Genomic DNA, 25,044 nt, shown 5'->3' with positions numbered 1-25,044 from the left:
GGTCATTCACTACCTGAGCCAGCACCTCCCCACCGGAGGCCAAGAGCCTGGAAACTGCTCTCTGGGACTCTGTCCCCACATATGGAAATTAGTTAATACATCAATATTGGTTAATTAACTGTAACAAATGCATCACTAATATGTTAGTAACAGAGGAAACTGCATTTCACTCAGATGGCGGGGGGAAAGCCAAGAAGGAAGCCCCCGCCCCTCCCAAAGCCAAAGCCAAAACCAAGGCTCTAAGAGCAAAGAAATGAGTGCTGAAAGGCATACACAGCAACAAAAAAAGATCTGCATGTCACCCATCTTATGAGGGCCCAAGACACTGCAGCTCCGAAGGCAGCCCAGATATCCTGGGAAGAGGGGCTCTAGGAGAAACAAGTCTGACCACCATGCCATAATCTAATTCCCCTTAACGACCCAGTCAGCCATGAAGAAGATAGAAGACAATACACTTGTGTTCACTGTGATGTCAAGGCCAGCAAGCACTGGATCAAACAGGCTGTGAAGGAGCTCAATGACATTGACGTGGCCAAGGTCAACACCCTGATCAGGCCTGATGGAGAGAAGGCATATATTCGACAAGCACCTCTGATGCTTTGGATGTTGCCAACAAAGTTGGGATCATCTAAACTGAGTCCCACTGGCTAATTCTAAATATAAAATTTTTCACTATAAAAAAAATAAAAAATAACGGGAAACCGTGAGGGGGAGAAAGGTATATGAAAACTCTCTGCTCTATCTGCTTAATTTTTCTGTAAATCTAAAACATCTGAGAATAAAGTCTCTTAATAAATTATTGTTGAGCTTCCATTAAGACCAGGAAAATAAAATACTAAATTCTGGTTTTGTATTAAGTAAATACTTAAATTAAAAAAAAAAACTGCAAGGGTTGTAAACTTGGAAAAACCTGATCAGAACTCCTGATCTTCCCTCTATTTTACTGAGTCAAACCAAAACTGGAGGAAAACAACGCGAAGAAGTCAGGAACCTGCGATCTGAAAGGACTCTGGCCGGGCCGCGGGCGCATGCGCCCAACCAGGGAAGGGCGGGCCAGGGCGGGACTTTCCGGGGCCCGCTCTCTTCCCACTGGCTGAGGAGGCTCACGTGTCTGGGCTGCGCGGTCACCTGGCAGGAACCGGAACCTAGGGTTATTAAAGCAAAGGAAAGCATATCCTGCGCTGGCTTTTCCTTTCCCCTTCCTTCCACCGTCTTCCTCAATCCTAAACTCGAGGTGCCCACCCGCCTAGCATCGCTTTCGCCATGGCCCTCAGCGATGCCGACGTGCAAAAGCAGGTGAGAAGGGTGGGGTTGGGGTTGGGCCTCGCGAAGCTGCGGCGCCAGTCCCGGGGTGATGAGCTGGAGCCTAGCTCAGGGAGGCCGCGGGCCTTGGGCAGCCCAGATGCCGGAGGAGGGTCCCTTACCCCGAGTCCCCGGGTCCTGGTGGTCTGTTTGCAGGAAGGAGCCTTGCTGACCCGGGATTCGCCCAATAGCTCCTGTGACTTCGGCTCGAGGCTGCGCGTCGCCTCCTTGAACGCGCTGGCCCTTTGGCTCCCGCAACGGCTGTCCCTGTTTTCCCTGGGTACTTGCTGTGCTTGGTAGAGCAGAGCGTTGAAAACCGGGGTTGAAAACAGCCTCATCACTTGATTTTTAACCCTGAGGGAAGGGTTCACAGTGCGCTGAAAGAATGCTGATGGGAGAGAGCCACTTCCAGTGTTTTGAGGTCATTCACTTTTTGAACTGTTAATCTTCATCTTGGAGGAGTCTCTATCATAATGAGCTGAATGGTTGGTCTCCCACTAGTCTGTACATTAATATTTGTCAAATGCAGAACCCTTTTTCTTACATTTATGAGCCCCAGCACCTAACAGTGTTTGGCGCAAAGTGGATGAGTGGGGATTTATGGGAGAGTTGTTAAGTTGTGAATGGACATCATCAATTTTGCAACTGTATAATCAGTCCTGGGAAACTTTTGTTTTTTAAAACAAGCCATACTTTCAATTTTGTAGGCATTCGGAATGTTATAATGCAAAAATCTCTTAGGAGAATATTGTGACATTGAAATGCCTATAAGATGAGAATAAGTGGTTTCATTCGTCCTGCCAATAGATATTCCGAAACCAGGGCCCTTGCATTTAGTAGTTACGTTGCCAATCAGGTTTTCAGAGAAGGAAGTTTAAGGCTGCAATTTAATTTCTACATAATTTAGAGAACTAAGTCTACTTTTTGAAGTGACTAGGAAAATTCTCTGACTAAAGCTCACTCACTGGCTTAATGAATCTTTTTAGATGAGCAATACAATGTTTTTTCCTCGGGTATTTCCATTTCCTTGAAAATATCTTGGCATTTTATTTTTAACATAATACACACTAAGAAGAATGGAGTGTTTCATCATTTCAGTGGTTCTTGTGCTAATCACAAAGTAAAAATGGGTAACAAAAATAGCATCTATGGAGAAGCTTAAGAAATCTTGCAGTGTTCTTACAGAACAGTGGGCTTTTTGAACATTTATCACTGCTGCTTCTGATTTTTTCTGTAGGTAAAATGTGATGCAGTGGGAAAGTACGATGCCCTCCAGACTCTAGTAGTCTGTCCAATCATTAGTACCAGTTCTCTTGTTCCTTTATCCTCCCCCCTTGTTATCATGTATTGAACACTAAGGCTTCTCCAGACAATGCATTGTAAAGGTAAAACAGTGCATTTCCTTGTAATCTAGACCAAAACCGTTTTTTCTTTCTGTAAAACTGAAAGAATGAAGAAATCTTACCTGTTGTTTGCACCCCTGTCTGTACACACTACCTTGAGCTCCTGGAGGGCAGTGTGTTTTCAGCTGTGAATAGGCAAAGTGCTAAGCACATAGTAGGTACTTAATAAATCCTAGATTTCCTGACTTCTTCCCCATTGTATTAAAATACTTGTATATATTTGCATTTTTGTAGGGGAGTATGGTCATTTATTTCATCAGATTTTCAAAGGAATCTTCCTGACTCCAAAAAACTTAAATTACTGGGTTAGCAGGAAGAAGAAAAGTATTTTTTAAAGGCCAGATTTTTCTTCTTTCGGGGTGGAGTTAAATGTCCTTAAGGGGTTGACTGTTTCTCTTGTTTGGAACTCTTAAAGACAGAATATGAGCATGTTGACTGTAAACAGGCTTCTCGGACCTGTGTTAAAATTAGTACCATTTGCTCTAGGCTGTCAGATCTGGTAGCAGACAGTCCAACCTTGAGTGATAAGGCAGATAATGCAGGCTTGAATCAGGCTTCACCCGTAGAGGCCAAATGTGCCTTGTGGTATTTATAAACACCTGTTTTGATTACTGTATTTAGTTAAACTACTTTTAAAATTCCAGACTTTAAGTGAGAGAATTAGTAAAATGAATTAATAACCTAGAGGTCCTACCTACATTTTTTTAATCAGCTGCTTTTTTTTAATTAAAATTTTTTTTCAGGTAGAGCCCCATATGAAATGAAACTACCATTGAATTTGATTAGCTGTGTTGCTTGTATATTCACTTGTGTATATTTTCCATCTGCTCCTGGAGACAGTACTCCTTTACGAGTATAAATTGGATCAGTCACCTCAAGCTCCTTTCAGAAGACTTTGGTGGACTTATTCTCCGATTGTAGTCAGATCTAAAACAAGTTCCTAGCCTTATAGTTTAGTTGAGGATAGGGAAAGTAAATAAGCAATTATGAATATGTGTTCAAGTACAGGAAGTACAGAGTGCCCTAGATGCATACAGGTGGGAAGCTCAGGAAAGATTTTCCAAAGGAGATGACGGTTACGCTAGCTGAGGCTTGAGAAGTTAACTAGGTGAGGAGGAGGAGGAAGGTTGTTGCTAGTGCAAAGGAATAGCATGTTTGAAATCTTGGAAGTTGAAAGAGAATGGTGAACTCAAGGCACTGAAAAACTGAAGTAAATTTCAGTAAACAGCAGTCACCCTTATCCTCAGGGGATATGTTCTGACAACCCCAGTGTATGCCTGAAACTGCTGATGGTACTGAATCCTATATATGTTTTTTTATACGTACATACCTCTGATAAAGTTTAATTTATAAATTAGGCACAGCAAGAGATTAACATTAATAAAGTAGAACAATTATAACAGTATGCTGTCATAAAAGTGAGTGAATGTGGTCTCTCAAAACATCTTGTACTGTACTCACCCTTGTGATGTGTGAGATGATAAAATGCCTTACTAAGTCAATAACTTTCACCTTTTCACTTATAAAGGAAGCACTATACGGCTTCTCTTTGGCATATCTGAATGTCAGCATCACTACTATTGTGCTTTGGGGCTGTTATTAAGTAAAAGAGGGATCACGTGACCACAAACAATGCGATCCTGTGACAGTGATGACCAAGACCACTACTAAGTGACTAACTGCGTGGATACCCTGGACAAAGGGATAATTCACGTCCTGGGCGGGATGGAGCGTGACAGCGTGAGATTTCATTACTGCGCACAATTTAAAACTGATGAATTATTTCTGAAATTTCCCATTGAATAATTTTGGACCACGAGTAACTGAAACTGGGTAAAAAGAAACTGCAGATAAGTGGGGACTACTGTGTGACAGGAGCTAAGAGTCTGAAGAGTGGCCAGGGGTGAAGGTTGTTTCAAATGGTACTGGAAAGGTAAGCTGTGACCAGGTTCTGTACCTTCTAAAGTCTGCACTTTATCCTAGGAGTGGGGAGTGTGATGCATAATGAGAGGCATTTTAAAAGGATCTTCCTGGTTGAATGTTGATTAGAGGTAACAAGATTGAGAGGGCAAGGGCGCAAATTTGGGAGCTGTTGAAGTAATTCAGCTGAAACATCATAGCAAGGATGAGAGTTGTGGCTGAAGATGGAGAGGTGTACAAATCAAAGAACTATTAGGAGAGAGCTGATAGGGCTGGGGGAGTGATTGCGTGTGACGACTAAGATACAAGGAAGAGTGTGAGTTGGGTGTTGGGGCTAACCCTCAAGACAGGTCAAAGTAGGAGGTGGGTAGGAGTGATTAGCACGCAGTTCATTATTTAATGTGTTGAATTTAGGTTACTAAATAAGGGTATCCAAAAATGCTGTCTGGGAGGCAGAGAAAGAAAAGTATGGTCCCAAAGGAGACTTGCGAAGGAGAACAAGGAAGTCATGGAAGCAAAGGGAAGGGCTTCTTTAAGAAAGGAGGGTGGTCAACTTATCAAGAGATGTTGAAAGATCAAGTAAGAAAGGCCAAGATTTAAGGGCAAGGAGACTGTTGTCGTGTCATGAGAGTAATCTCGGTGGAGTGGAAGGGGTAGACGTCAGATTGAAGTGTGTGGGAAGTAGGAGGTAAGAAAGTTCAAAGTAAATATCGGTAGCTCTTTGATAATATTTTATTAGGGATGGAGAAGACAGAAGAGCTGGCTGATGGGAGTATGAAGTGGAGGGGGATATATATTCAGTCCTCCCTTTCCCATAGTCCCCAAGTACTGGAAAACCTTGAGAGTAGGATAATGTCCTATTTACTCATGGTCCATTTGCTAGAGCAAATTCCAAATTGTAAGTTCCCCGAGGACAGAAGCTAATTTATCCTTGTACACACTGACTGGCACGTAATATACATTCAATAAATGGTTGATTGTTGAATGAATCAGACAAGATAATTTCTTCTCTTGTTATATTTAAAAATAAAATAATCTTTTTTTCCCTTATAAAGATTAAGCATATGATTAATAATCTTTTTTTCCCTTATAGATTAAGCATATGATGGCTTTTATTGAACAAGAAGCCAATGAAAAAGCAGAAGAAATAGATGCAAAAGTAAGATTCAATTTTCTAGGTTTAAGAAGTCCTCAAAGTTTCATATTGTTTTGCTTTGCTACATAGTAATTAGTAAAATTGTTTAACAATACATTGCATAGGACTAATAAGAATATCTCTTGTCTTTAACATTAAAAATAAATTTTTCTTTCTAAACATTCTGATTGTCAGTAAGTGTCCTAAAATTTTATGGTAGGAATAAAAACATAATGGATGGGGGCTGGCCCAGTGGCTCAGGGGGTTGGAGCTCCATGCTCCTAACTCTGAAAGCTGCTGGTTCGATTCCCACATGGGCCAGTGGGCTCTCAACCACAAGGTTGTCAGTTCAACTCCTTGAGTCCCACAAGGGATGGTGGGCTGTGCCCCCTGCAACTAGCAACAGCAACTGAACCTGGAGCTGAGCTGCGCCCTCCACAACTAAGACTGAAAGGACAACAACTTGAAGCTGAATGGCACCCTCCACAACTAAGATTGAAAGGACAACAACTTGACTTGGGGAAAAAAAAAAGTCCTGGAAGTACACACTGTTCCCAAATAAAGTCCTGGAAAAAAAAAAAATGGATGGAGGGAGAAGAGACACATCTTCCTTAGAGGAGAATTCCAAATAATTGATGTAGATAACTTTCCTCATCAAGAACTTGCAGCTTCAATCCTCCCCCCAACCATCGTCCTCACCCGAGTGTGGGCTGAACTTAGTAACCAACTATAAAGTATGGAAAAGACAAGAATAGTAACTTCCCAGTGGGAAGCTGACTTAACCAAATGCTCCAAGACAGTGTCACCAGCGATGTGGGTAATTCAGCAGGTTACCCCGAACTCAGACAGGGTGAGCACACTTCACCTCTGGTATTGTTCTCCAGAACCCGTAACACTGGCCTAGTTACTAAGGAAAAAAAAAAAAACATCTGACAAACCCAAATTAAGGGACATTCTACAAAATATCAGTACTCTTCAAAACTGTCAAGGTCATGAAAAACAGGATAGACTGAAGAAACCGTCAGATATCAGAGGAGATAAAAGGAGACACAATGACCAAATAAAATGTATCCTGGATATTTTGGAACAGAAAAAGACATTAGGTAGCAACAAGGCAAGCTGAATAATGTATGGTTAATTGTAATGTGTCAGTGTTAATTTCTTAGTTTTGATAAATCATGCATGTAAGATGTTTAAAAATGGGGAAATTGGGTGAAGGTACAGTTTGTAATATTTGTGCAACTTTTCTGTAAATCTAAAATTTTCCAAACTGAAATGTTAAAACATTATATGAAAAAGAAAAAAGAATAGAAATCAAAAACAAAAAACAGAACAGTAATGGATGGGTTAATTTTCTCATGGAATCTAGCTTTCAGACATTTAGCATCTCTGTCCAATTGTGATAGTTGATTAGGGGAGGGTTTAGTATTTTGCTTTTTTATTAATTTGCATTGTTGCGAAACACAATAGTGTAGAAGTATATAAGGTATAAATGAAAGCTGTCATCACAAAGGTGATAGTGAGCATTTAGAAATTACAGATATTTCCAGTTACGCATTGTTTATATACACAGAAGTTCTTTAGGAAGTACCCAGATTTTCTAAACTCCCAATTCTGTGTTCTTTACATTAACCTTCTAGTAAGCAAGTGGATTAAATTTAGAATATATAATAATTTTTTTCATATACAGAATATTCTACCTGATTATGTCCTTTTGAATAAATTTTAAGTAATCTTTGAGGATGAATCATAATAAATTTCCTGTTTTAGATATGAAATAAGGTGATTATATTCAAGTACCTGTGGTGATTAGCTGCTTAAAATAAAACTGTCAAAATCTGGTGTCATGAATTAATTAATTCCCTGGTAGGCAGAAGAAGAGTTCAACATTGAGAAAGGTCGTCTTGTGCAAACCCAGAGACTGAAGATTATGGAGTACTATGAGAAGAAAGAAAAGCAGATAGAGCAACAGAAGAAAATGTAAGTAGGTCCTTACAGTTTTATACTAAGGAAGCTTTACAAAGTCACTGGGACAAGAAGACAGAGCAGGTGCTTTGGAATGGAGCAGACACAGGTTCGGGTCATAAGTGGATCTGACTTTGGGGAAGTTGCTTCTCTCTCCTCGTTTGTGAATACGGAAGCCTCACAGGATCATGGAAAGATTAAATTAGGTAACTGGTATATTTCATAGCACTTGGTAAGCACTTAATAAATATTTTCTTACCTTTGAAAGTAAGTTGGTAGAAACTACTAAATATTTTAGTGGCGTTCTCTTTGTGGTATGTACAAAGAAGTATTTTTACATACATAGGAAGCAATATATTTCTTTCTCTACAGTTCTTGTTTTCTATGCTGTACTGATACTATTTTTTCATACCTTTTGCAGTCAGATGTCCAATTTGATGAATCAAGCAAGGCTCAAAGTCCTCAGAGCGAGAGATGACCTTATTACGGTGAGTAATTAGCCCCTATTAGTTACAAAATCATAAAATGTTTATTTTCCTATTATAGAGAATTCACTAGTTAACATTAGCTAATTAAGAAGTTGAATGATTTTTAGAGAGAGAACATTTGGTCAGGAAATCATCGTGCTGGGTATTATAACAAATACGAAAATGAATAAGATACTTGCTTTATCTCAAGAACCCTGTGATCTAACAGCTCATAGACTGCTGGGTCGTATGAGCACATCACCGGTGGACTCTATAAGGGTGATAGGCATTAAGGAGGCCAGAAAGGTGGGTTGGCGCTGGTACAGGGGCCATGAGTGTAGGCCAAAGAGCTTTGCCTATTTTCAATAGGAAACCACTGAAATTTTTATGATATTGCATGGGGATTATCACAAATAAGGTTCATGTATAATTGTGTAGGCTGAATTTAACAGGGAAACGGTGAGACACAAGAAGACCCTCATCATCCTAGGAAGAAGGCAGAAACCTGCAGAAACATTCCACTTAGACGAGCAAGCCTAGGGGTATTTGAATTATATTCAGGAACTAAAGGATGCCTGCTGCTTCCACTGGTATTCATTGTTACTGCAGAGGCCCTGGATTCCTTACAAAATGGAGAAATAAGAATTATGTAAATATTGGAAAGCAAGAAACAATTACCAGTCTTGCAGATATGATCATCGACTGAGAAAATACAATATCCAAAAAACAATAAGAACTACTAACTAGTTCAAATGGTGACTGGCTACAAAGAGAACATACAGAAATTAATAGCTTTTTTTTTCCTATATGCCAACAATAACTGTTAGCAAGTAAAATAAAAAGATCTTTTTATAATAGCTACAAAAATTATTAAATTATTGGGAATGTAAATGAATAAGACCCATATGAAAAAATTATAAAACTGAAAATGTAAAACTTGCATAAATGGAAAATACACCATTTTCTTAGATGATTAAAGAAACAAACTAAGATGTCGATTCTTAGAAGAATCTGGCATGTGTCAGTGTTGACACATTTTACAGGAAGATGTTTCAGACATTGACTACTGATTGACTCCTTTTCCAAGTTCAATGCTTAGTACTGAATTTCAGACCTGGCTAGAAGAATCGTGGTTCCATTAACAAAAATGGGAAGGTAGAAGGACAAGCTGTTTTAAGAAAAATGTAACTAGCTCACTTTTGGACATATTTGAGGAGCCAAGAAACCTCCAGCTAGAAATGTCTGTCAGGATGTGAAGTGTAAGGGACTTACATTCAGGACACATAATACTTCAATTTATTTTTTAATACTTCAAATTTGAGTGTTTTTAAATTTTAGGAATATGGGAACATAGACAATCTGTTGCTGATTTATTTTGCCATGTGTGAATAGTTCATTCTCTATAAACTACAAAAGGACTAGAGAGCTTTTGGGGAACTGTTGACTGTAAAATGTTAATGTCTCAGAACAACTGTTACCTAGTGTCTTCACGAAAATGCTGAACTTCAGTAATTTCCTTCCAGGGGGTTCAGATTCTTTTAGCAACCTGAATTGATTGACCTCATATAAGCTGCTCTTAGAGTAATATTATGAGCATAGGGAATGTAGTTTTTTGTGGAAAAACTTGAGTTTAAGACGGTCAGCTTTCAGTTTAAATTTTAGCTCTGCCATGTTAATTTCATTTTTGACCCTCAATTTCCTCGTTAGTATATTAATTATGATACTTGATTCAGAGGTTTCTTATGAGGATCAAATGAGAACGCACTTAAACCCTCTAGCTTAACATGGCATACAGTCTTTAAGTATCCCATCTTTAAGTATACCCTTCTCCTCCAGTGGTAACTGTTCCATCTCATAATAGGCCTGGATAGTTAAAATAGTCTCCCAGCTTGTTGGTGCCAATGCCGAGAAAGCCCCTTGACCAAAAATTGCTGCTTTGATATTTATGCCGAGATTCAAAAATGACAACTGTGACAGCTACTTGTGTATATGCCATTATTTATACAATTCAGGAGTTTATAGGCATATAGTTTAAATGTCTCAGCAGCATTCCTAAATTTGAGTACCAAGGGTTATAACATACTGTTAAATGTCATCATCTTAACCAGTTATGCTGCTTTTTTTTTTTTTTTCAAGATTTTATTGGGTAAGGGGACAGGACTTTATTGGGGAACAGTGTGTTTTTCCCAGGACCTATCAGCTCCATGTCCAGTTGCCGTTGCTTAATCTTAGTTGCAGGGGGCATAGCCCACCATCCCTTGAGGGAGTCAAACCGGCAACCTTGTGGTTGAGAGCTCGCGCTCTAACCAACTGAGCCATCCAGCCACCCGGGAGCTCAGTGGCAGCTCGTTGTCTTCATTCTAGATGCAGAGGGCGCAGCCCACTGGCCCATGTGGGAATCGAACGGCAACCCTGTTGCCCAGAGCTCACGCTCTAATCTTAAACTGAGCCACCCACCCGCCCTATGCTGCCTTTTTGAAGAGCAGTGATATTAAAACTGGAAAGGACTTTTTTTTTTTTTTTTTTTTTAAGATTTTATTGGGGAAGGGGAACAGGACTTTATTGGGGAACAGTGTGTACTTCCAGGCCTGTTTTCCAAGTCAAGTTGTTGTCCTTTCAATCTTAGTTGTGGAGGGTGCCGTTCAGCTTCAAGTTGTTGTCCTTTCAGTCTTAGTTGTGGAGGGCGCAGCTCAGCTCCAGGTCCAGTTGCTGTTGCGAGCTGCAGGGGGCACAGCCCACCATCCCTTGCAGGAGTCGAACCGCCAACCTTGTGGTTGAGAGGATGCGCTCCAACCAACTGAGCCATCCGGGAGGCAGCTCAGTTCAAGGTGCCGTGTTCAATCTTAGTTGCAGGGGGCGGAGCCCACCATCCCTTGCGGGACTCGAGGAATCGAACTGGCAACCTTGTGGTTGAGAGCCCACTGGCCCATGTGGGAATCGAACCGGCAGCCTTCGGAGTTAGGAGCATGGAGCTCTAACTTCCTGAGCCACCGGGCCGGCCCCAAGTGGAAAGGACTTTTGATGACGTTTTCTGCTGGCGCACTGTCTGGTGGCATGCTTAGGTTTTGTAGCCAGATGTAAATAACCCAGCGGTTTAGTAGATTAGACTTCACTTTTAATGGTTTTTTATTTTTATTCTTTCTTTCACCTGATATTTTTCATCTATTTTTTTTATATTTTGTTAGTAATTTTTTCTAACTTTTAAAAAATTAATTTAAATTTTTTGTTGAATATGTTTTTGGAAACTGCTTTAAATCCTTTTAAATATATAAAGAATTACTAGTGTGGCTCCCTCCAAGGAAGGAAATTTAGGTGTCATGGATAAGAAAATTCTAATCATTCATTTATCAAATACTGTGTTTCCCCAAAAATAAGACCTAGCCGGACCATCAGTTCTAATGTGTCTTTTGGAGCAAAAATTAATATAAGACCCAGTATTTATATTATATTGTATTATACCTGGTCTTATTTTAATATAAGACCAGGTATCACATCATATCATATTATATCATATCAAGACCCAGTCTTATATTAAAATATTTTGCTCCAAAAGACAAATTAGAGCTGATGGTCCAGCTAGGTCTTGTTTTTGGGGAAACACGGTACCTGAATGCTTACTAAGTGGCAAGCGTGACTAAGTACTAGAGAGAAAGTAAAATCAATTCCTGCCTTCATGAATTTAACATCCTAGTAGGTTGAGTATGAATTGTGTTTTTCTAAAAATATAACAAAAATCTGGGTGTGTGTTTTTCTTTTTTTCTATATTTTTTACTTGTTCAATACCAGTGCTTCTCAACGTTTTTCCCCTCTCTTCAGAATAGTCACACAATTGTTTTACTTTTTAGTAACATCTCTCGTCATACAGAATGATTTTCAGGTTTTTGAGGGAGAGGATATAGAAAGTGCAGTTGTGAGCCGAAATTCCTGCCTCCTGAGTCTGTGCTAGACACTCCTTTTATGGGCCACCAACTCATTTGGACTTCACTATCTTAGCACGTGACACTGTGTGTAATCTTCTGTTTACTTAGTCATGCATAAATAATAGGTAGCCCAGTAAAACTTTGGCAGGACTGTGGGCCATCATAAACATTGACTTTGTGACTTTGGAAGAAAAAAAAAAGTGCAGTTGTACGGAATGAACATGTTTTACTTTTATAATTGGAAAAGATTCAACTTTGGATAGTTCTTTTTTGTTGTTGTTATTCATGCTTTTTGTGTGTGTGTGTGTGTGGTTTTTTTTTTTTTGGATAGTTTTTCAAAATACTGTTATCCATCATTTTCTTCCAGAGGTGGGCTAGAGGAAAAGGATTACATTTTATAACTTTGAAACACAAATAGGCAGTTCTGTGTCATACCATATACCTTTCCCAAATTTAATAGACCCCAGAGTAGCCAGAGTCTGCTTACCTCTGAAATCATCACAAAATTGTCTGTGTTAAATACTAATTTGATCTTTTAGTTTTCATTCCTCTGTTTTCATTTCAGAATTGAGGTGGGTTCCCTTGAGGCAGTAAGCGGTTTGTACTTCAGAGTGTACTTATGCTTGTCTCGTGCTTGCTGAGCTCTGTACAGGTCTGCAGTCTAATGGGGTCCAGACTAGAGAGTGTGTGTACAAGCAGGTCTCGGACATAACTGTGGGTTCGCTTCCCAACCACTGCTTTAAAGCGAGTATCTCAATAAAGCGAGTTGTAATCTTTTTGCTGGTGAAGAGTTTTGCCTTAAGTTTATAAATACTGCAACATGATAAAACGAGGTGTGCCTGTACAACCTTTTGAGCATGACCTTAAAAAATTAGTGAGCAGCTAGGAGATGGGACGGAGAGAGCAACATGAATAAAAAACAGGCCTTCATTTGGCAGTACATGCAGGAAATGGAAGTAGCTTGGTAGAGTGGGGAGTGGTAGGAGGTGAGGCCTGAGAGACATTCGTGTTCAATTAAAAGAGCCTGGAAGGGAAAAAGTGCCACCTTTGAAAGAGAGTTAAAGAAAAAGAGAGAGAGCCTGGAATGCCTGCTGAAGTGTAAGGAATTTATCCTTGGCGAGTTCTCAAACTTTCATGGGCATAAAAATCACCTGGGGGAACTGATTAAAGTACAGACTCTCAGCCTCATTTCCAGAGACTTTTCGTTTGTTGTCAAGAATCAGCATTTTAAAAAGCGGCTCAGAGTAAGGTGGCCTGGGAACGGCACCAAAAAGTCCTCTAGGTTTAAATTTGTGTTAGAGAAAGAGAAGTGGTGACAGTGGGGACCACATAACCAGGAGGTTATGGCTTAACTTGGTGTGTTTTTCAACATTTGTAAGAGTTTATTTGAGCTAAACTGATGACATATGCTGGGGAGCAAGGTCTCAGATGCTCCAAGGTATGGCTGAACTTTCAAGTCTAGAAGTAAAAAGGCCTAAACCACAGCAGCAGCAAAACGATGAAGAAAAGGCAGGAGCCTCATCCCAGAGATACTACAAAGAGAAGAGTGTCGGGCTTGGTGACCTGCAGGTTGTGGTGAGTGAGTGGAAAGCAGGGCTCAGGACTGACTGCAGGGTTATAGGGCTCTGCAGCTGGATAGGTGCAGGTTAGAGCTAGAGGATGAGGGGCCGGCGAGGGCTGCTGCTAAGCCTTGGAGTTGGGCTTGGGAGAGAGGTTGGGACACATGTGGACTGCACATACTTCCAGGTGGGGCTCTGGCTTCGGACATGGTCGCCAACGTTATGAGTGTGTAGAATTAGAAGGGAAGAGGGGCAAGTAAACAAATTGAGAGGCATCAAATGTAACGTGCAAGAAATAAAGAGATTTCTAAGTAAACCTGGGGGGAAAGCAGTTTTGTTCTGGGAGAATAAGGAGAAGCCAAGGGAACAAAAAACTCAAAGAACAAAATGGTAATTTCATGTAGCATCTAATGCTTCAAGAAATCAGTACAAGCAAAGGGCACAGTGATTTTCGGATTGGACGTCAGGGTGTCCTTTCCGACGTTTGCCTGTGTGATTCCATTGGATTGATGAGGACAGAAAGCCAGACTGGAGTGGCCTGAGAGTGGGAGCGGGAGTGTGCAGTGAGGGACTGAAGGCAGCGTGTACGGCCTCTTAGGAAGCTGAGCTTTGGGAACGCTCGCTGTTCGATCTCTCTGGAACAGGTGTAAAGTCCGGCGTTCTGGAGCGGGCAATTTGAATTCCGGAGACAGCCAGAGCTTTACTTTGTCTAATGTATGAGAGTTTTGTGGAAATAAACACCTAGGTAATTTTAATTCTAGAGACACTTGTTTCTTAGCCCTTTGCAGTCTGACTTCTTGCCATCCAGTAGTTTTCAGTTTAGCAAACCACAGTAAGTAAGCGCATAGAGAGGGGATGAAAGAACAAGCACGGTTATACGTACAGAAAAACACACCTGTGCTCTAAATGGATGTTGCTATTTTAAAACATTTCTAGCTTTATCCATAGAATAAGAAATTATGAAAGGAAGGCAAGTTGTCAAGCAGTTGGATAGAAAAGGAAACGACAAAAGATAGAAGAAGGAAGGTGAAAAATACAGAAGTGGGTAAAAAATGAAAAGGAAATAGTCGAATTGTTTTGCTACCAAGTTTGGTCTCAGTTGCATAGTCTTTTAGTTACTTTTCTCAATTTCTTCTCCTTCCCTGCCCGCCCAGGTGCACAGCAGGTGCAAGAGCTTTGAAATCCCTTGGAGGTTTGAATTTCTGTTTGGTGGGCAAATTTTTTAACCCCTTTGAACCTTCCATTTCCTATAAAATGTTCCCATTTTATACCAACATATACCTGAAGCTTATTTAGAATTAGATAAGCTAGGTAAAATGACTAGGATAATGCAAGTGTGTATTTTTTTTTTTTTAAGGGAAATGAAAAACTCACATTTAAATTGATTGATCTTGAAGTAGAGATTTCTGAGGCTGTGGTTTAAGGAGAGGTGCACTAGAGACCCCTGGAGGGAGGCCTGTTGACTCTCCAGGCCAGAGAAGCCCCAGGTAGACATGACTTTGATGTTGACATGAGAGCCAGCTTTTGGTTTCCTGCTTCCCAGCACTGGAATCCTATATTTTCAGACTCCTTAGAGACAGTTAGGTTCACATGGACAGAAAATGCCGTTGCAAACTGATAAAATACTAATACATAAGCTGACATGCCAACTATAGTAAGTAACACATACCTCCTTGGAAAAGCTGCACAGGGAGCGAGATTATAACCAGAAAGTTGTTTAAATTTAGAATCAAAGAGTGTCACTAGGATATTAGTGGTTTGTAACATTATTGATCATAATTTACCTTTCAAATTAACATAAAGAATATTAAAATCATTGATAATTCAGCCTCCCTGAGGTAAACGGAGGATTTGCAGATAACTCATTATTGGTACTGTGATCTTTATCCAGACATTATCTGTTCTTTTTTAATAAAGCACATGGAATCATCTTGTATAACTGTCTTAATAGCTTGCTTTTCAAGTCTGTATCATAAATCTTTCCGTATTAGTTGTGTAGGTTTCTGACCTGACTGATAATCAGGACCATTCTGCTAGATATGATTTCCCTGGGGGCCACAGTGGTGCTTCCTGCTTCCTCGTAGCACGGTACTTGGCATAGTTTCCATTTACCCTGATCTCAGAAAACGTGTTGGATGAAAACAGCAGTCAGATGTGCAGCAGCAACAGAAGCCCGTCCCAGCCTCACAATGGGTTGGTTCTGCACTGACTACCCAGATGTACAGATAACTGCTTTCTTTTCCACTCATTGTAGGACCTGCTAAATGAAGCAAAACAGAGACTCGGCAAGGTGGTAAAGGAGACAACCAGATACCAAGTGCTGCTGGATGGACTGGTTCTTCAGGTACCCTTGTAGGCCAGTCCTACTACAGTTACCGCTCCAGTTCTTGCCCATTGACCACACGTTAGAAGCCAGCTCGGTTTTTCCTGTTTTCTCATGTTAGCTTTTTCCCTTTCACTCTTTTCCTTGTCTAACAGAAATGTACTGCATGTCTGTGGGGTTGGAGACTTCTAGGCTTACAGCGCTTTGACATTGTCTTATTCATTCTTTGTAAGTCAAGGGTCATGTTCGCTTGCAACCTTCAGGTTTCACTTTTAAAGCTTTAAATTAGCTTCCTTAGTTTGATTTCACCATCAGAATACTTGCTTTAGATATTTGGGTTCAGACCAAAGGCTGTATACATTTTAACTCTTTCCTGCCCAGCTATGAATCCTTGTTTTACTTATGCTAATTAGTAGTATCCTCAATTAGTTGATGTAAGATAAGACTCTCATGTCAATTTTATTTCTACCACCAGAACACGGGGTGTAGTTATCTGATCTGTGATACCAAGATCTTGTCTCCATGTTCTCATATATGCTGTCTTGGCGGAATTTATAAGGGGATATTTTTTCCAAACTAGATGGAAGAATCATGAAAACATTCCATTTTGCCGTCGCTTTCTTTTGTAGTTTGCATTTCCGACTAATTGCATCTGATTATGTCATGTAGGGTTTGTACCAGTTGTTGGAGCCACGGATGATTGTCCGTTGCCGGAAACAGGATTTCCCTCTGGTAAAGGTAAAGAGCTGAGAGAAGAAATCTCTCTCTCTCTATTTATTTATGTATTTATTTAAAAGCTGAAGTTAGGGTTGAAACGTGTGCTCTAATAGGTGACAGCTCACCACAGGAATTAGAGGAGTGTTAACACATTGTACATCATCATTTAAGTGACCTCAGCCTCTAACTTCTTTTCTTAAAGAAGCCAGGAGCTAGTAGCCTCCTCCCTTTCTGGATACTTTGTAAAACCCTAATCGTCTGCAAATACGACAACCGAGGCAACACCTACGGAACTGGAGCAAAGATAGGCAAGACCATCTCAGTGAGGCAGCTGCTCTCAGGCCAGCAAGTGTGGCTCTAACCTCATATACTCTGCACCTGGAGACAGAGCGTGGGTACCAGGGACCAGCACAGGGGGGTCGGCAGTGAGGACATAGCTGTTGTCCCAGGGCGAATATTGAGGTGCCCCCTCCCTCCATGATCTGGCCGAGGCAGAAGGTGCCCTGTTGTGGAGCTGGCCCCGTGGCAGGTACATACAGGTTGCAGTAGCAGGTGGGCGCTCTGGACTGAAGGAGCCTGAGGCTGGCAGCCTCAAGTCACAGAATGGACGCCTAGCTTGGTTCTGTGGCATCGAGTTGTTCTTCAGATTAAAATTCCTCCATGTAGCTTGCTTTCTGGCAAGGATGTGAGTGCTTAGTCCCTTGGCAATCACATTTCTTATAAATTAATACATTTGCAATACATAATATATTTCTATTCTTATTATAATTTGTCTCCCCAAATAACTTGTCTCCTAGGAAGGAAAACGTGCCAGCTGGGTTACTTAGGTGTTCATTCCCCTTAATCTGCACGATACGTTAGTAAGTTGTGTTCCGGTTTATAAACCGTGTCAGGAATGTGGATCCACGTTTGTGCTGACAGCCTCATTTACAAACCTGAGCAACAGAGAGCTAGACATAGAGAGAATTCACCAGCATGATAATCCTGCTGTGGAGTCAGGTCCACGCTGCCAGCTGGCCTCTTCTGGATGACACGACCGTATGGCTACATGTCAAGCAGGTTTCTCCTTGAAACCAAGTGTGGCATCCAGTGGAGAGCGAGACTGATTAACTCTGCAGAGTGCTGCTGTGTAAGGTTTGAGGAGCAGGGAGAGTTGAATATATGCATATAAATCTGTTCAACTAGTAATATAGTCAGAAAAATAGTAAAGCTCCTTTAAGAAAATGTTTTTTACATTTGTTCCAGGGTGTACACAATATTGTTCAAAGATACCGTGTTTCCCCGGAAATAAGACCTAGCCGGACAATCAGCTCTAATGCATCTCTTAGAGCAAAAATTAATTTAAGACCCTGTCTTATATAATATAATATAATGTAATTAATATAATATAGTCTTATAGGTCTTAATATTAATTTTTGCTCCAAAAGACGCATTAGAGCTTATTGTCCGGCCAGGTCTTATTTTTGGGGATGCAGTGTAGGACTTTCCACTAATTGTGCTTTATTACATTAAGTGCCGTATAGCAGTTAAAAACTCACTTCCATCTGCTTTTTTCCCAGTGAGCTCATTTCTTCTTAAAATTGGTAAAATGTGCATAAAGTTAACCATTTTAAATGTGCAGTTGCTTTAAGTACATTCGCATTGTTGTGCCACCAGCACCACCACCCATCTCCAGAACTTTCTCATCTTCCTGAATTGAAACTCTGTGTCCCCATCAGACACAGATCCCCCCCGCCCCCAAACCCCCACACCCAGCACCTCACAGTTCCACGCTACTTTCTGTCTCTGACTGCTCTGGGTCCCTTATATAAGTGGAATCACACAGTATTTGTCTTTTTGTGACTGGCTTAGTGTGCGTAGCATAATGTCCTCAGGGTTCATCTGTGTTGTTGTAGCACGTGTCAAAATTCCCTTCCTTTTTAAGGCTGAATAATATTCCATTGTATAGATGCACCACATTTTGTTTATCATTCATCCGTCAAAAGACATTGGGTTGCTTCCACCTCTTGGCTACTGTGAATAATGCTGCTATGAACATGGTGTGCAGGTATCTGTCGAGCCTCTGCTTTTACTTACTTGGATGCACCCAGATGTGAAATTGTTGGCTCAGACAGTAACTCTGTGTTTAACTGTTTGAGGAATCACCACACTCTTTTCCACAGCCGCTGCACCGTTGTACATTCCCACCAGCGATGCAGCTATTCTCTTACTTGAAATAAATAGGAGTATCCTTCCTTGCCTGGTTTGTTGATTTTTTTGAATACCTGCCTCCTAGTTTCTGCTAAAGCCCATGATTATTTTCTGTTTTTCCAGGCTGCAGTGCAAAAAGCAATCCCTATGTACAAAATCGCCACCAAAAAAGATGTTGACGTCCAAATTGATCAGGAGGCCTACCTGCCTGAGGAAATGTAAGTAAGGAGCATTTCTGCTTTTGACACCTGGCTTTCTCTCCTGGTGGGCCTTTTGCAAAGTGAGTTTTCTCCAGGTGCCCCTCTTTGCTCCCGGAAAGCGTGTGGCTGTGCTCCGCCTGCAGTGCTCTGTGGGTCCTCTGTTAGCCAGGTCACATACTCTAAAGTCGAGCTTCTCAGGGTCTCAGCTCAGCCTGCAGAGTAGCAGCGCCGGTCCTGTACCCGACCTCACACGTCCATATCACGTGCTAAGGAGTAGTATCTCTACCGTTAATAGTTATCAAAAAGACGCGTAGTCACGGGTCACTGAGAGCTAGGTTCCTTGGATACAGAACCGCGAACAGCAGTGGTACTTCTGCTGACTGAGGAAATGACAGAACATTTCTTCAGCATCCCTAGTAACCTCATCCAGTGGGGACTCCTGACAAGGGTGGAGGCAGGTTGTCTCTCCACCACCTGTCTGTCTAGGCGCACCACCGACCAGCACTGCAGACCCGGGGACGCAGGAACTGAGCTGAAAGCACCAGACTTAGAGCTGTCAGACCTGTTGCCTAAATCCATCATTTGTAACATGAGATCGGAGATCTTGATTTTTGTTTTATAAAGTGAGGAAAAGAGATGGGAATAGCATACAGGTGAAAATGCTTTATAAACTGAGGAGGTTTGTAAGCGAGTGACAAATGCTTGACTGTAACTGTTGGATTTAGGTCTGATTCTTCTCTCTGCCCTATACTAGCTAGGTAGTCATAGACTAGTTATTTAATCTCACTGAGCCTTGATTTTCTCATCTGTAAATTGGGATAATAACATCTATTATCCCAACAATAATAATAATAGGTGTTATTGTTATTGGAACTCTTGGGAGCCTAAATGAGTTAATGTCTACACAGCACTTAACACAGTAGCTGGTACTTTCCTGGGGCTCAGTACCCAGTTACTGTCCTGTCCAGTAATCACTGTTGTGGAGATGAAGCAGACAGGGTGGAAAATACTTGGTTCAGGCTCTGGTAAATAATAGGCTTCAGTCAAGACCACTGTTCTGAAACCTTTGGGGCCAAATGTTGTGCATTTCGGTGTTTAGAAAAGTTAGTACATTTACCACAGTTACGTAATATCCCCAACAGGGTCCGAGGTGTCATCCCCATAATTAAATGCGCTAATATTTCCAATGGGAACATAGGGATAGTCACACTCTGAGAGATAAATATGTAAGCGTAGGTTTGTTACTTGTGTGCTGCCAGGTGACTGGAGGTCAGTGCAGGCTTTGGTGTCACATGAATTAAATCCTTTTGTTTTCAGAACTTTTTGAATTTCCAGATTACACATGAGGGGCTGTGGGCTTATTTCAGTGCAGATTTCAAGTGGACTTTTAAATATTGTCGTTTTATTCAATAAATTCATCATTTTATTCAACCTCTTTAAGCCTGTCTTGTTTGTAAAATAGTGAGGCTACCAAGACTCCTGTGGGGTTCCTGGGAAGGCGGGCTCCTGGAACGCCCTGGGTTTTGTGTTCCGCGAGTGCCTGGCATGAGGGAGACGTTCTCTTCTCGTTTACTGGAGGCCTTTCCTCCCTCACTCCCCAGCGGAGACAAAGAACTGTCTTCCAGACAGTGGGGTCCGGATTTCAGCAAAGAACCAACCATGCCCTTAGGAGCCAGAGAGTCTGTTTAGGGAAACCAAAGATAAATGAAATGCAGAAATGGGGAAGGAGGAGGAGGTAAGACAATATTAAGGTCGTAGTCCATTACAATTTTCCACAGAAAATTTGCAAAATACCCAACTTTTGTCTCAGACTGCTTATTTCAAGAAATATTTGATCAAATGAAACTACGATGTAGCAGAAGAATTCCGTTCCCCGAGGTCCCCTGTAATAGGCTTTGGCCTGCTTGCCTTATGCCTCTGAGTGGAGAAACAGGACAGGAATGATGGCAGGGAGGCATGGCTAGAGCAGGACTTCTGGCAGGAACCTCACACGGTTGCAGTGGTACCTTTTCTGATACACAATGTTGCCTTATCAGCAGCCCTGGCATGTAGCAGGATTGGGCCTCGAAGCAGCGTTCAGCTGAGGACCCTACATTTGCTCACTGGGACTACGTCCTCCCCTTCTCATTTTGTTGCGGGGAGTGGACAGAATTACATTTGGTGCTATAACAGAAAATCAAGGTGGCACATAGCAGTCACTTGGTAAACGACAGTTATCATCGTCCACGCCTTAAATCCTAAGAAGCTTCTGAATTAACTTCAAGCTTGTTGCTTATGTTTATTGGCCCTTTGTAGTATTTAGACACTCCACACACCAAAACGGCTTTCCTTTAAGGGAATAAAGTGCCATGTGTGTTTGCCTCAAATCTATAAAAATTGTTATTTCCTCTGTTCTTTGCAGAGCTGGTGGAGTTGAGATCTATAATGGGGATCGTAAAATAAAGGTTTCCAATACCCTAGAAAGCCGGCTGGATCTCATAGCCCAGCAGGTGAGTATGGGAATACTTCTCATTAGTTGGTTTATTACTTTGAAATGATACAGCGAACACACGTCCACTCACTAGTATTTGGGATTTGTTGCTCTCTTTCCACATGTTTTGACATTTTCTTGAATGGGGATTAGGCATTTAGTGGCCTTTACTGAGGTGACACCATTTACATGAGGGAGGATTTGGGGTGAGAACAAGGGTTTTGTTTATCTAGGATTTTAATGTGCACATTTACTGCGTGTGGAGATGCTGTTGAAGTTCTTTCTCCAGCAAGAATGATGGAAACTAAAGTCCATATTTATTTGAAGAAATTACCATAGGGCTGCCGGTGCTTCCGACGTTCCCACGGTCACACCGATAAACTTGAGAGGAGGCAGGAGAATTCGGTTGTTTCAAAGTGCTGCGCATCTGCCAGTAGCGTCTGCTGCTCCCTCCCTCTTTTTTTTTTTAATGATATGTCAAATTTAGCAACAAAAGGATCATTAGGTGGCCACATCCTCTCCTTGGCATTATACCCTCCACCCCTTAAATCCTCTCTACCTCATAAATTGGAGTACAGTCAAGGTTGTTTGTACAAAGGGGTCAAAAGCAGTCCATGGGGAGCATTATCCCTTAAACGTGTGGAGTAGGATTCAAAAGAGATTCAGAACTCAGCACCTCTTTCATTAAAACAAAAGTGGAGAGACTTTTGGGTAAAAACCCCCTAAATTATTCTCAGAGCTGCCTGGGGACTAGGCCTTAGTCTTTCCACATAGACGGTGCCTTCATGTACTGCTACCTGTCTGAAAGCTAAAGCACCTGGACGTGGATTGTCGTCGGCTGTAACTTAAACCACAGAGCTGTGTGGCCCAGTAAAGTAGCCCCTACCTACAAATGGATATTTGAATTAATTAAAATCAAGTAAAATGGAAAATTCAGTTCTTCAGTAGCACCAGCCACATTTCAAATGCACAGCAACCACAGCGTGGCCTTAGAAGTTTGAGGTTAAATCCTAAGGATTTTTCAATTGCCACAACGAGTACCTCAGCACAAACTTGCGTTATAACTTTTCTGCTTGGCACATAGTAGGCACTCAGTAAATATTGGATGAAAGAAAGAACGTAGGCGATCCAGAATATGCTGATGAGCTCTCCCTGGGAATGGGCTCTTCTCCCCACCTCCCACTATGCTGGAGGCCTTAGATGGTGAGGACTTTAGTTTTTAATTGTTTTTCTTTGTCCCTTTTAAGCAGTCAGTCTTAACCCCAAACTTGCCATCAGTTGAGTTTCTCACCACGGCTTCCGCTGAGTGGCTGTGGAGGACGCACGGGGCGCACTCGGCTTTGTGGTTCCCTTCCCAGCCCGGTGGGGTTAATGACCTGCTGCCTGTGTTTAGGATGTGCAGTTCTTCCCAAGTTCTAACTGACAACGCTCATTTATTAAAAATCCTCTCTCTTCACAGATGATGCCAGAAGTACGGGGAGCCTTGTTTGGTGCAAATGCCAACAGGAAGTTTTTGGACTGAGCCTTGGATGCGGAGCTCCTGTACTGCTGTGTCGGGGACGTTTCTGTTACTTGGAGACAGGATTTTCTGTGTAGCTTCCTCTCTGCTGTTCTAACAGTCTGCATTTATCAGTGGATACCCTTCTGTAGCTACCGCCCTTAGCTTAGTTGTTGACAACAGGACAAAGTTTTACTGGGTAGGATAAACCTACCCTCTCTTATCTAAGGAACAACTCTCAGTTGTTTTGCAGCATGAAGGGGAGGAATCAGGTGATGGTTGCATGGACTTCACCGCGTCTTCTGCTCCCTGTGGTTCAGGTTTCTAGCTCAGAGGGTGATGTGTATGTTTCTCTGCCCTTAAGTCTCTGCTCTTCAAGCTTCCGGTGCATGTGGGGCACGCATTCCTTCCAGCCGTAGTAGCTTCTGTTACCTGTTCGGGCCGATAAGTGTTCCTTATCTGTAAATGTGATTGAAAATCTAAGCCATGATGCTGTATTTATTAAAACAAATGGTAATATGAATTCCGTTGTAATTTATTATGCAAGGCACTGTAAGCGTGTGGTTTGAGGGGGTGAAGCTCTTACTGGGATCTCTAGAAAAGACGCCGTTTTCCAAGTGCCTACAGCATCTGCTGGTGGACAGGTGTCAGTCCCGGAAACCAGTAAGCCTCCCTGTGTCCTCTGGCACTTCCTGCTCCTTTCACCAGGCTCTCGCCCACAAGTGTGCCTTCCAGCCCCTATGGTCTTCACAAGCACCACACATGCAGTGTTCAGTATTCCCGCCCTCTAGAGGGTTCAACAGCTTTATTGAGGAAGTAGTTTTACTAGCTGTGGCAGAGTCAGAAAAGAAACGAAACTTAAGGGTCTTTTTTGCTATGTGTGGGGACAGAGCCCGGAGTGCAGTTTCCAGGCTCTCGGCCTCACGTGGAAAGGGGCTCACTCAGGTAGTAAATGGCCATCAACTGTGATTGGATGGCCATCAGCTGTGGCTAGTTGGCCGTCAGCTGTAACCAGTGAGCCATTGGCTACTAATATAACTGCCGTGGCTATGCTGGCAGCAGATGGGGGCTGGCAAGAAGATGGTGGCTGAGCTGGCAAGCGCGGATTGCAGTTAGCACGGCGGGTTGCAGATCGTGTGGATCCTGCTTCCTGTGTCTCTGGCCCAGCCTCCAGTGAGACTATAGTGGTGTGACTCCCCTACCTATGGCTGCGTGGGTGTTCCTTTTTGGCCTCACCATGTCCTGCGTTCTTACGTGGGGAGCGGGACCAGAGACCCCACAGGCCGCCCCGCACGACACATGGCGCAGCGAGCAGGGTCTCCTCCTGCATGACTGTGTTAGGTCTGAACCATCTCACAAACATCCTTTTCTCCACCCCGCTCCTCATTTCTTCTTTCCTCAGGTGACTACGCGCTGCCCAAGGTCTTAAACATCTAAGTAACTGGAAGACCTGGCGTTTTCACTCAGGTCTGTCGAGAGCCCGTGCTCAAATGCAGTCCTCAAGGAGGGGGCTAGCAAGGCGGACTGTTTTCATTACCAAGAACCTTAGATCAGGTAGGGACTAATGGAAATACCCACTCCTGGAGAGGCATTTTTTCCTCAGGCCTCGATCCCCTACGTCTGATACCATTTCTCTCGTCTGTAGCAGCCTGTGGGGAAGGAACTGAGGCACGTGGGAACTCGGTCACAGTGAACTCAAGCCCTCCAGGCGATGGGTTATGACGTAATAGAACCGAGACTGTGGTTTGTCGTTCGGTTCTGAAATGAACACGAAAAGTAGATGGCAGACTGTTCGTTGCAGCCTGTCTGCTTCTCCCTCTAATTGCAGGACGAGATGGTAACGAGTCGACTATTTCAGACAGTGTCAGGGCGGCTGGCCTGGCGGCTGGCGGCTCAGTCTCAGTTGACCGTACCTCTCGGCCATCTACATTCTGAAAGTATTTGCGTGGTTTCAGACTACGTGCCGAGTTTGAGG

At 42.2% G+C, this 25,044-nt stretch overlaps 1 protein-coding gene across 1 annotated transcript; it reads left to right on the top strand.

The window, feature by feature from the left end:
• The first annotated feature begins 1,123 nt into the window (after positions 1-1,123).
• ATP6V1E1 (ATPase H+ transporting V1 subunit E1) lies at positions 1,124-23,592 on the top strand. The gene is made up of 9 exons (XM_033117713.1): positions 1,124-1,296; positions 5,719-5,784; positions 7,631-7,740; positions 8,147-8,213; positions 15,926-16,015; positions 16,664-16,732; positions 19,025-19,119; positions 21,503-21,590; positions 23,031-23,592. The coding sequence occupies exons 1-9, from the start codon at positions 1,264-1,266 to the stop codon at positions 23,091-23,093; spliced, it is 681 nt and encodes a 226-aa protein (XP_032973604.1). The 5' UTR covers positions 1,124-1,263; the 3' UTR covers positions 23,094-23,592.
• Positions 23,593-25,044: the final 1,452 nt, after the last annotated feature.

This window comes from Rhinolophus ferrumequinum, chromosome 10, assembly GCF_004115265.2.
Source record: "Rhinolophus ferrumequinum isolate MPI-CBG mRhiFer1 chromosome 10, mRhiFer1_v1.p, whole genome shotgun sequence".
Taxonomy (NCBI): domain Eukaryota; kingdom Metazoa; phylum Chordata; class Mammalia; order Chiroptera; family Rhinolophidae; genus Rhinolophus; species Rhinolophus ferrumequinum.
The sequence above is the reverse complement of the archived record's forward strand: the minus strand, read 5'-3'. Positions and strand labels throughout refer to the sequence as shown.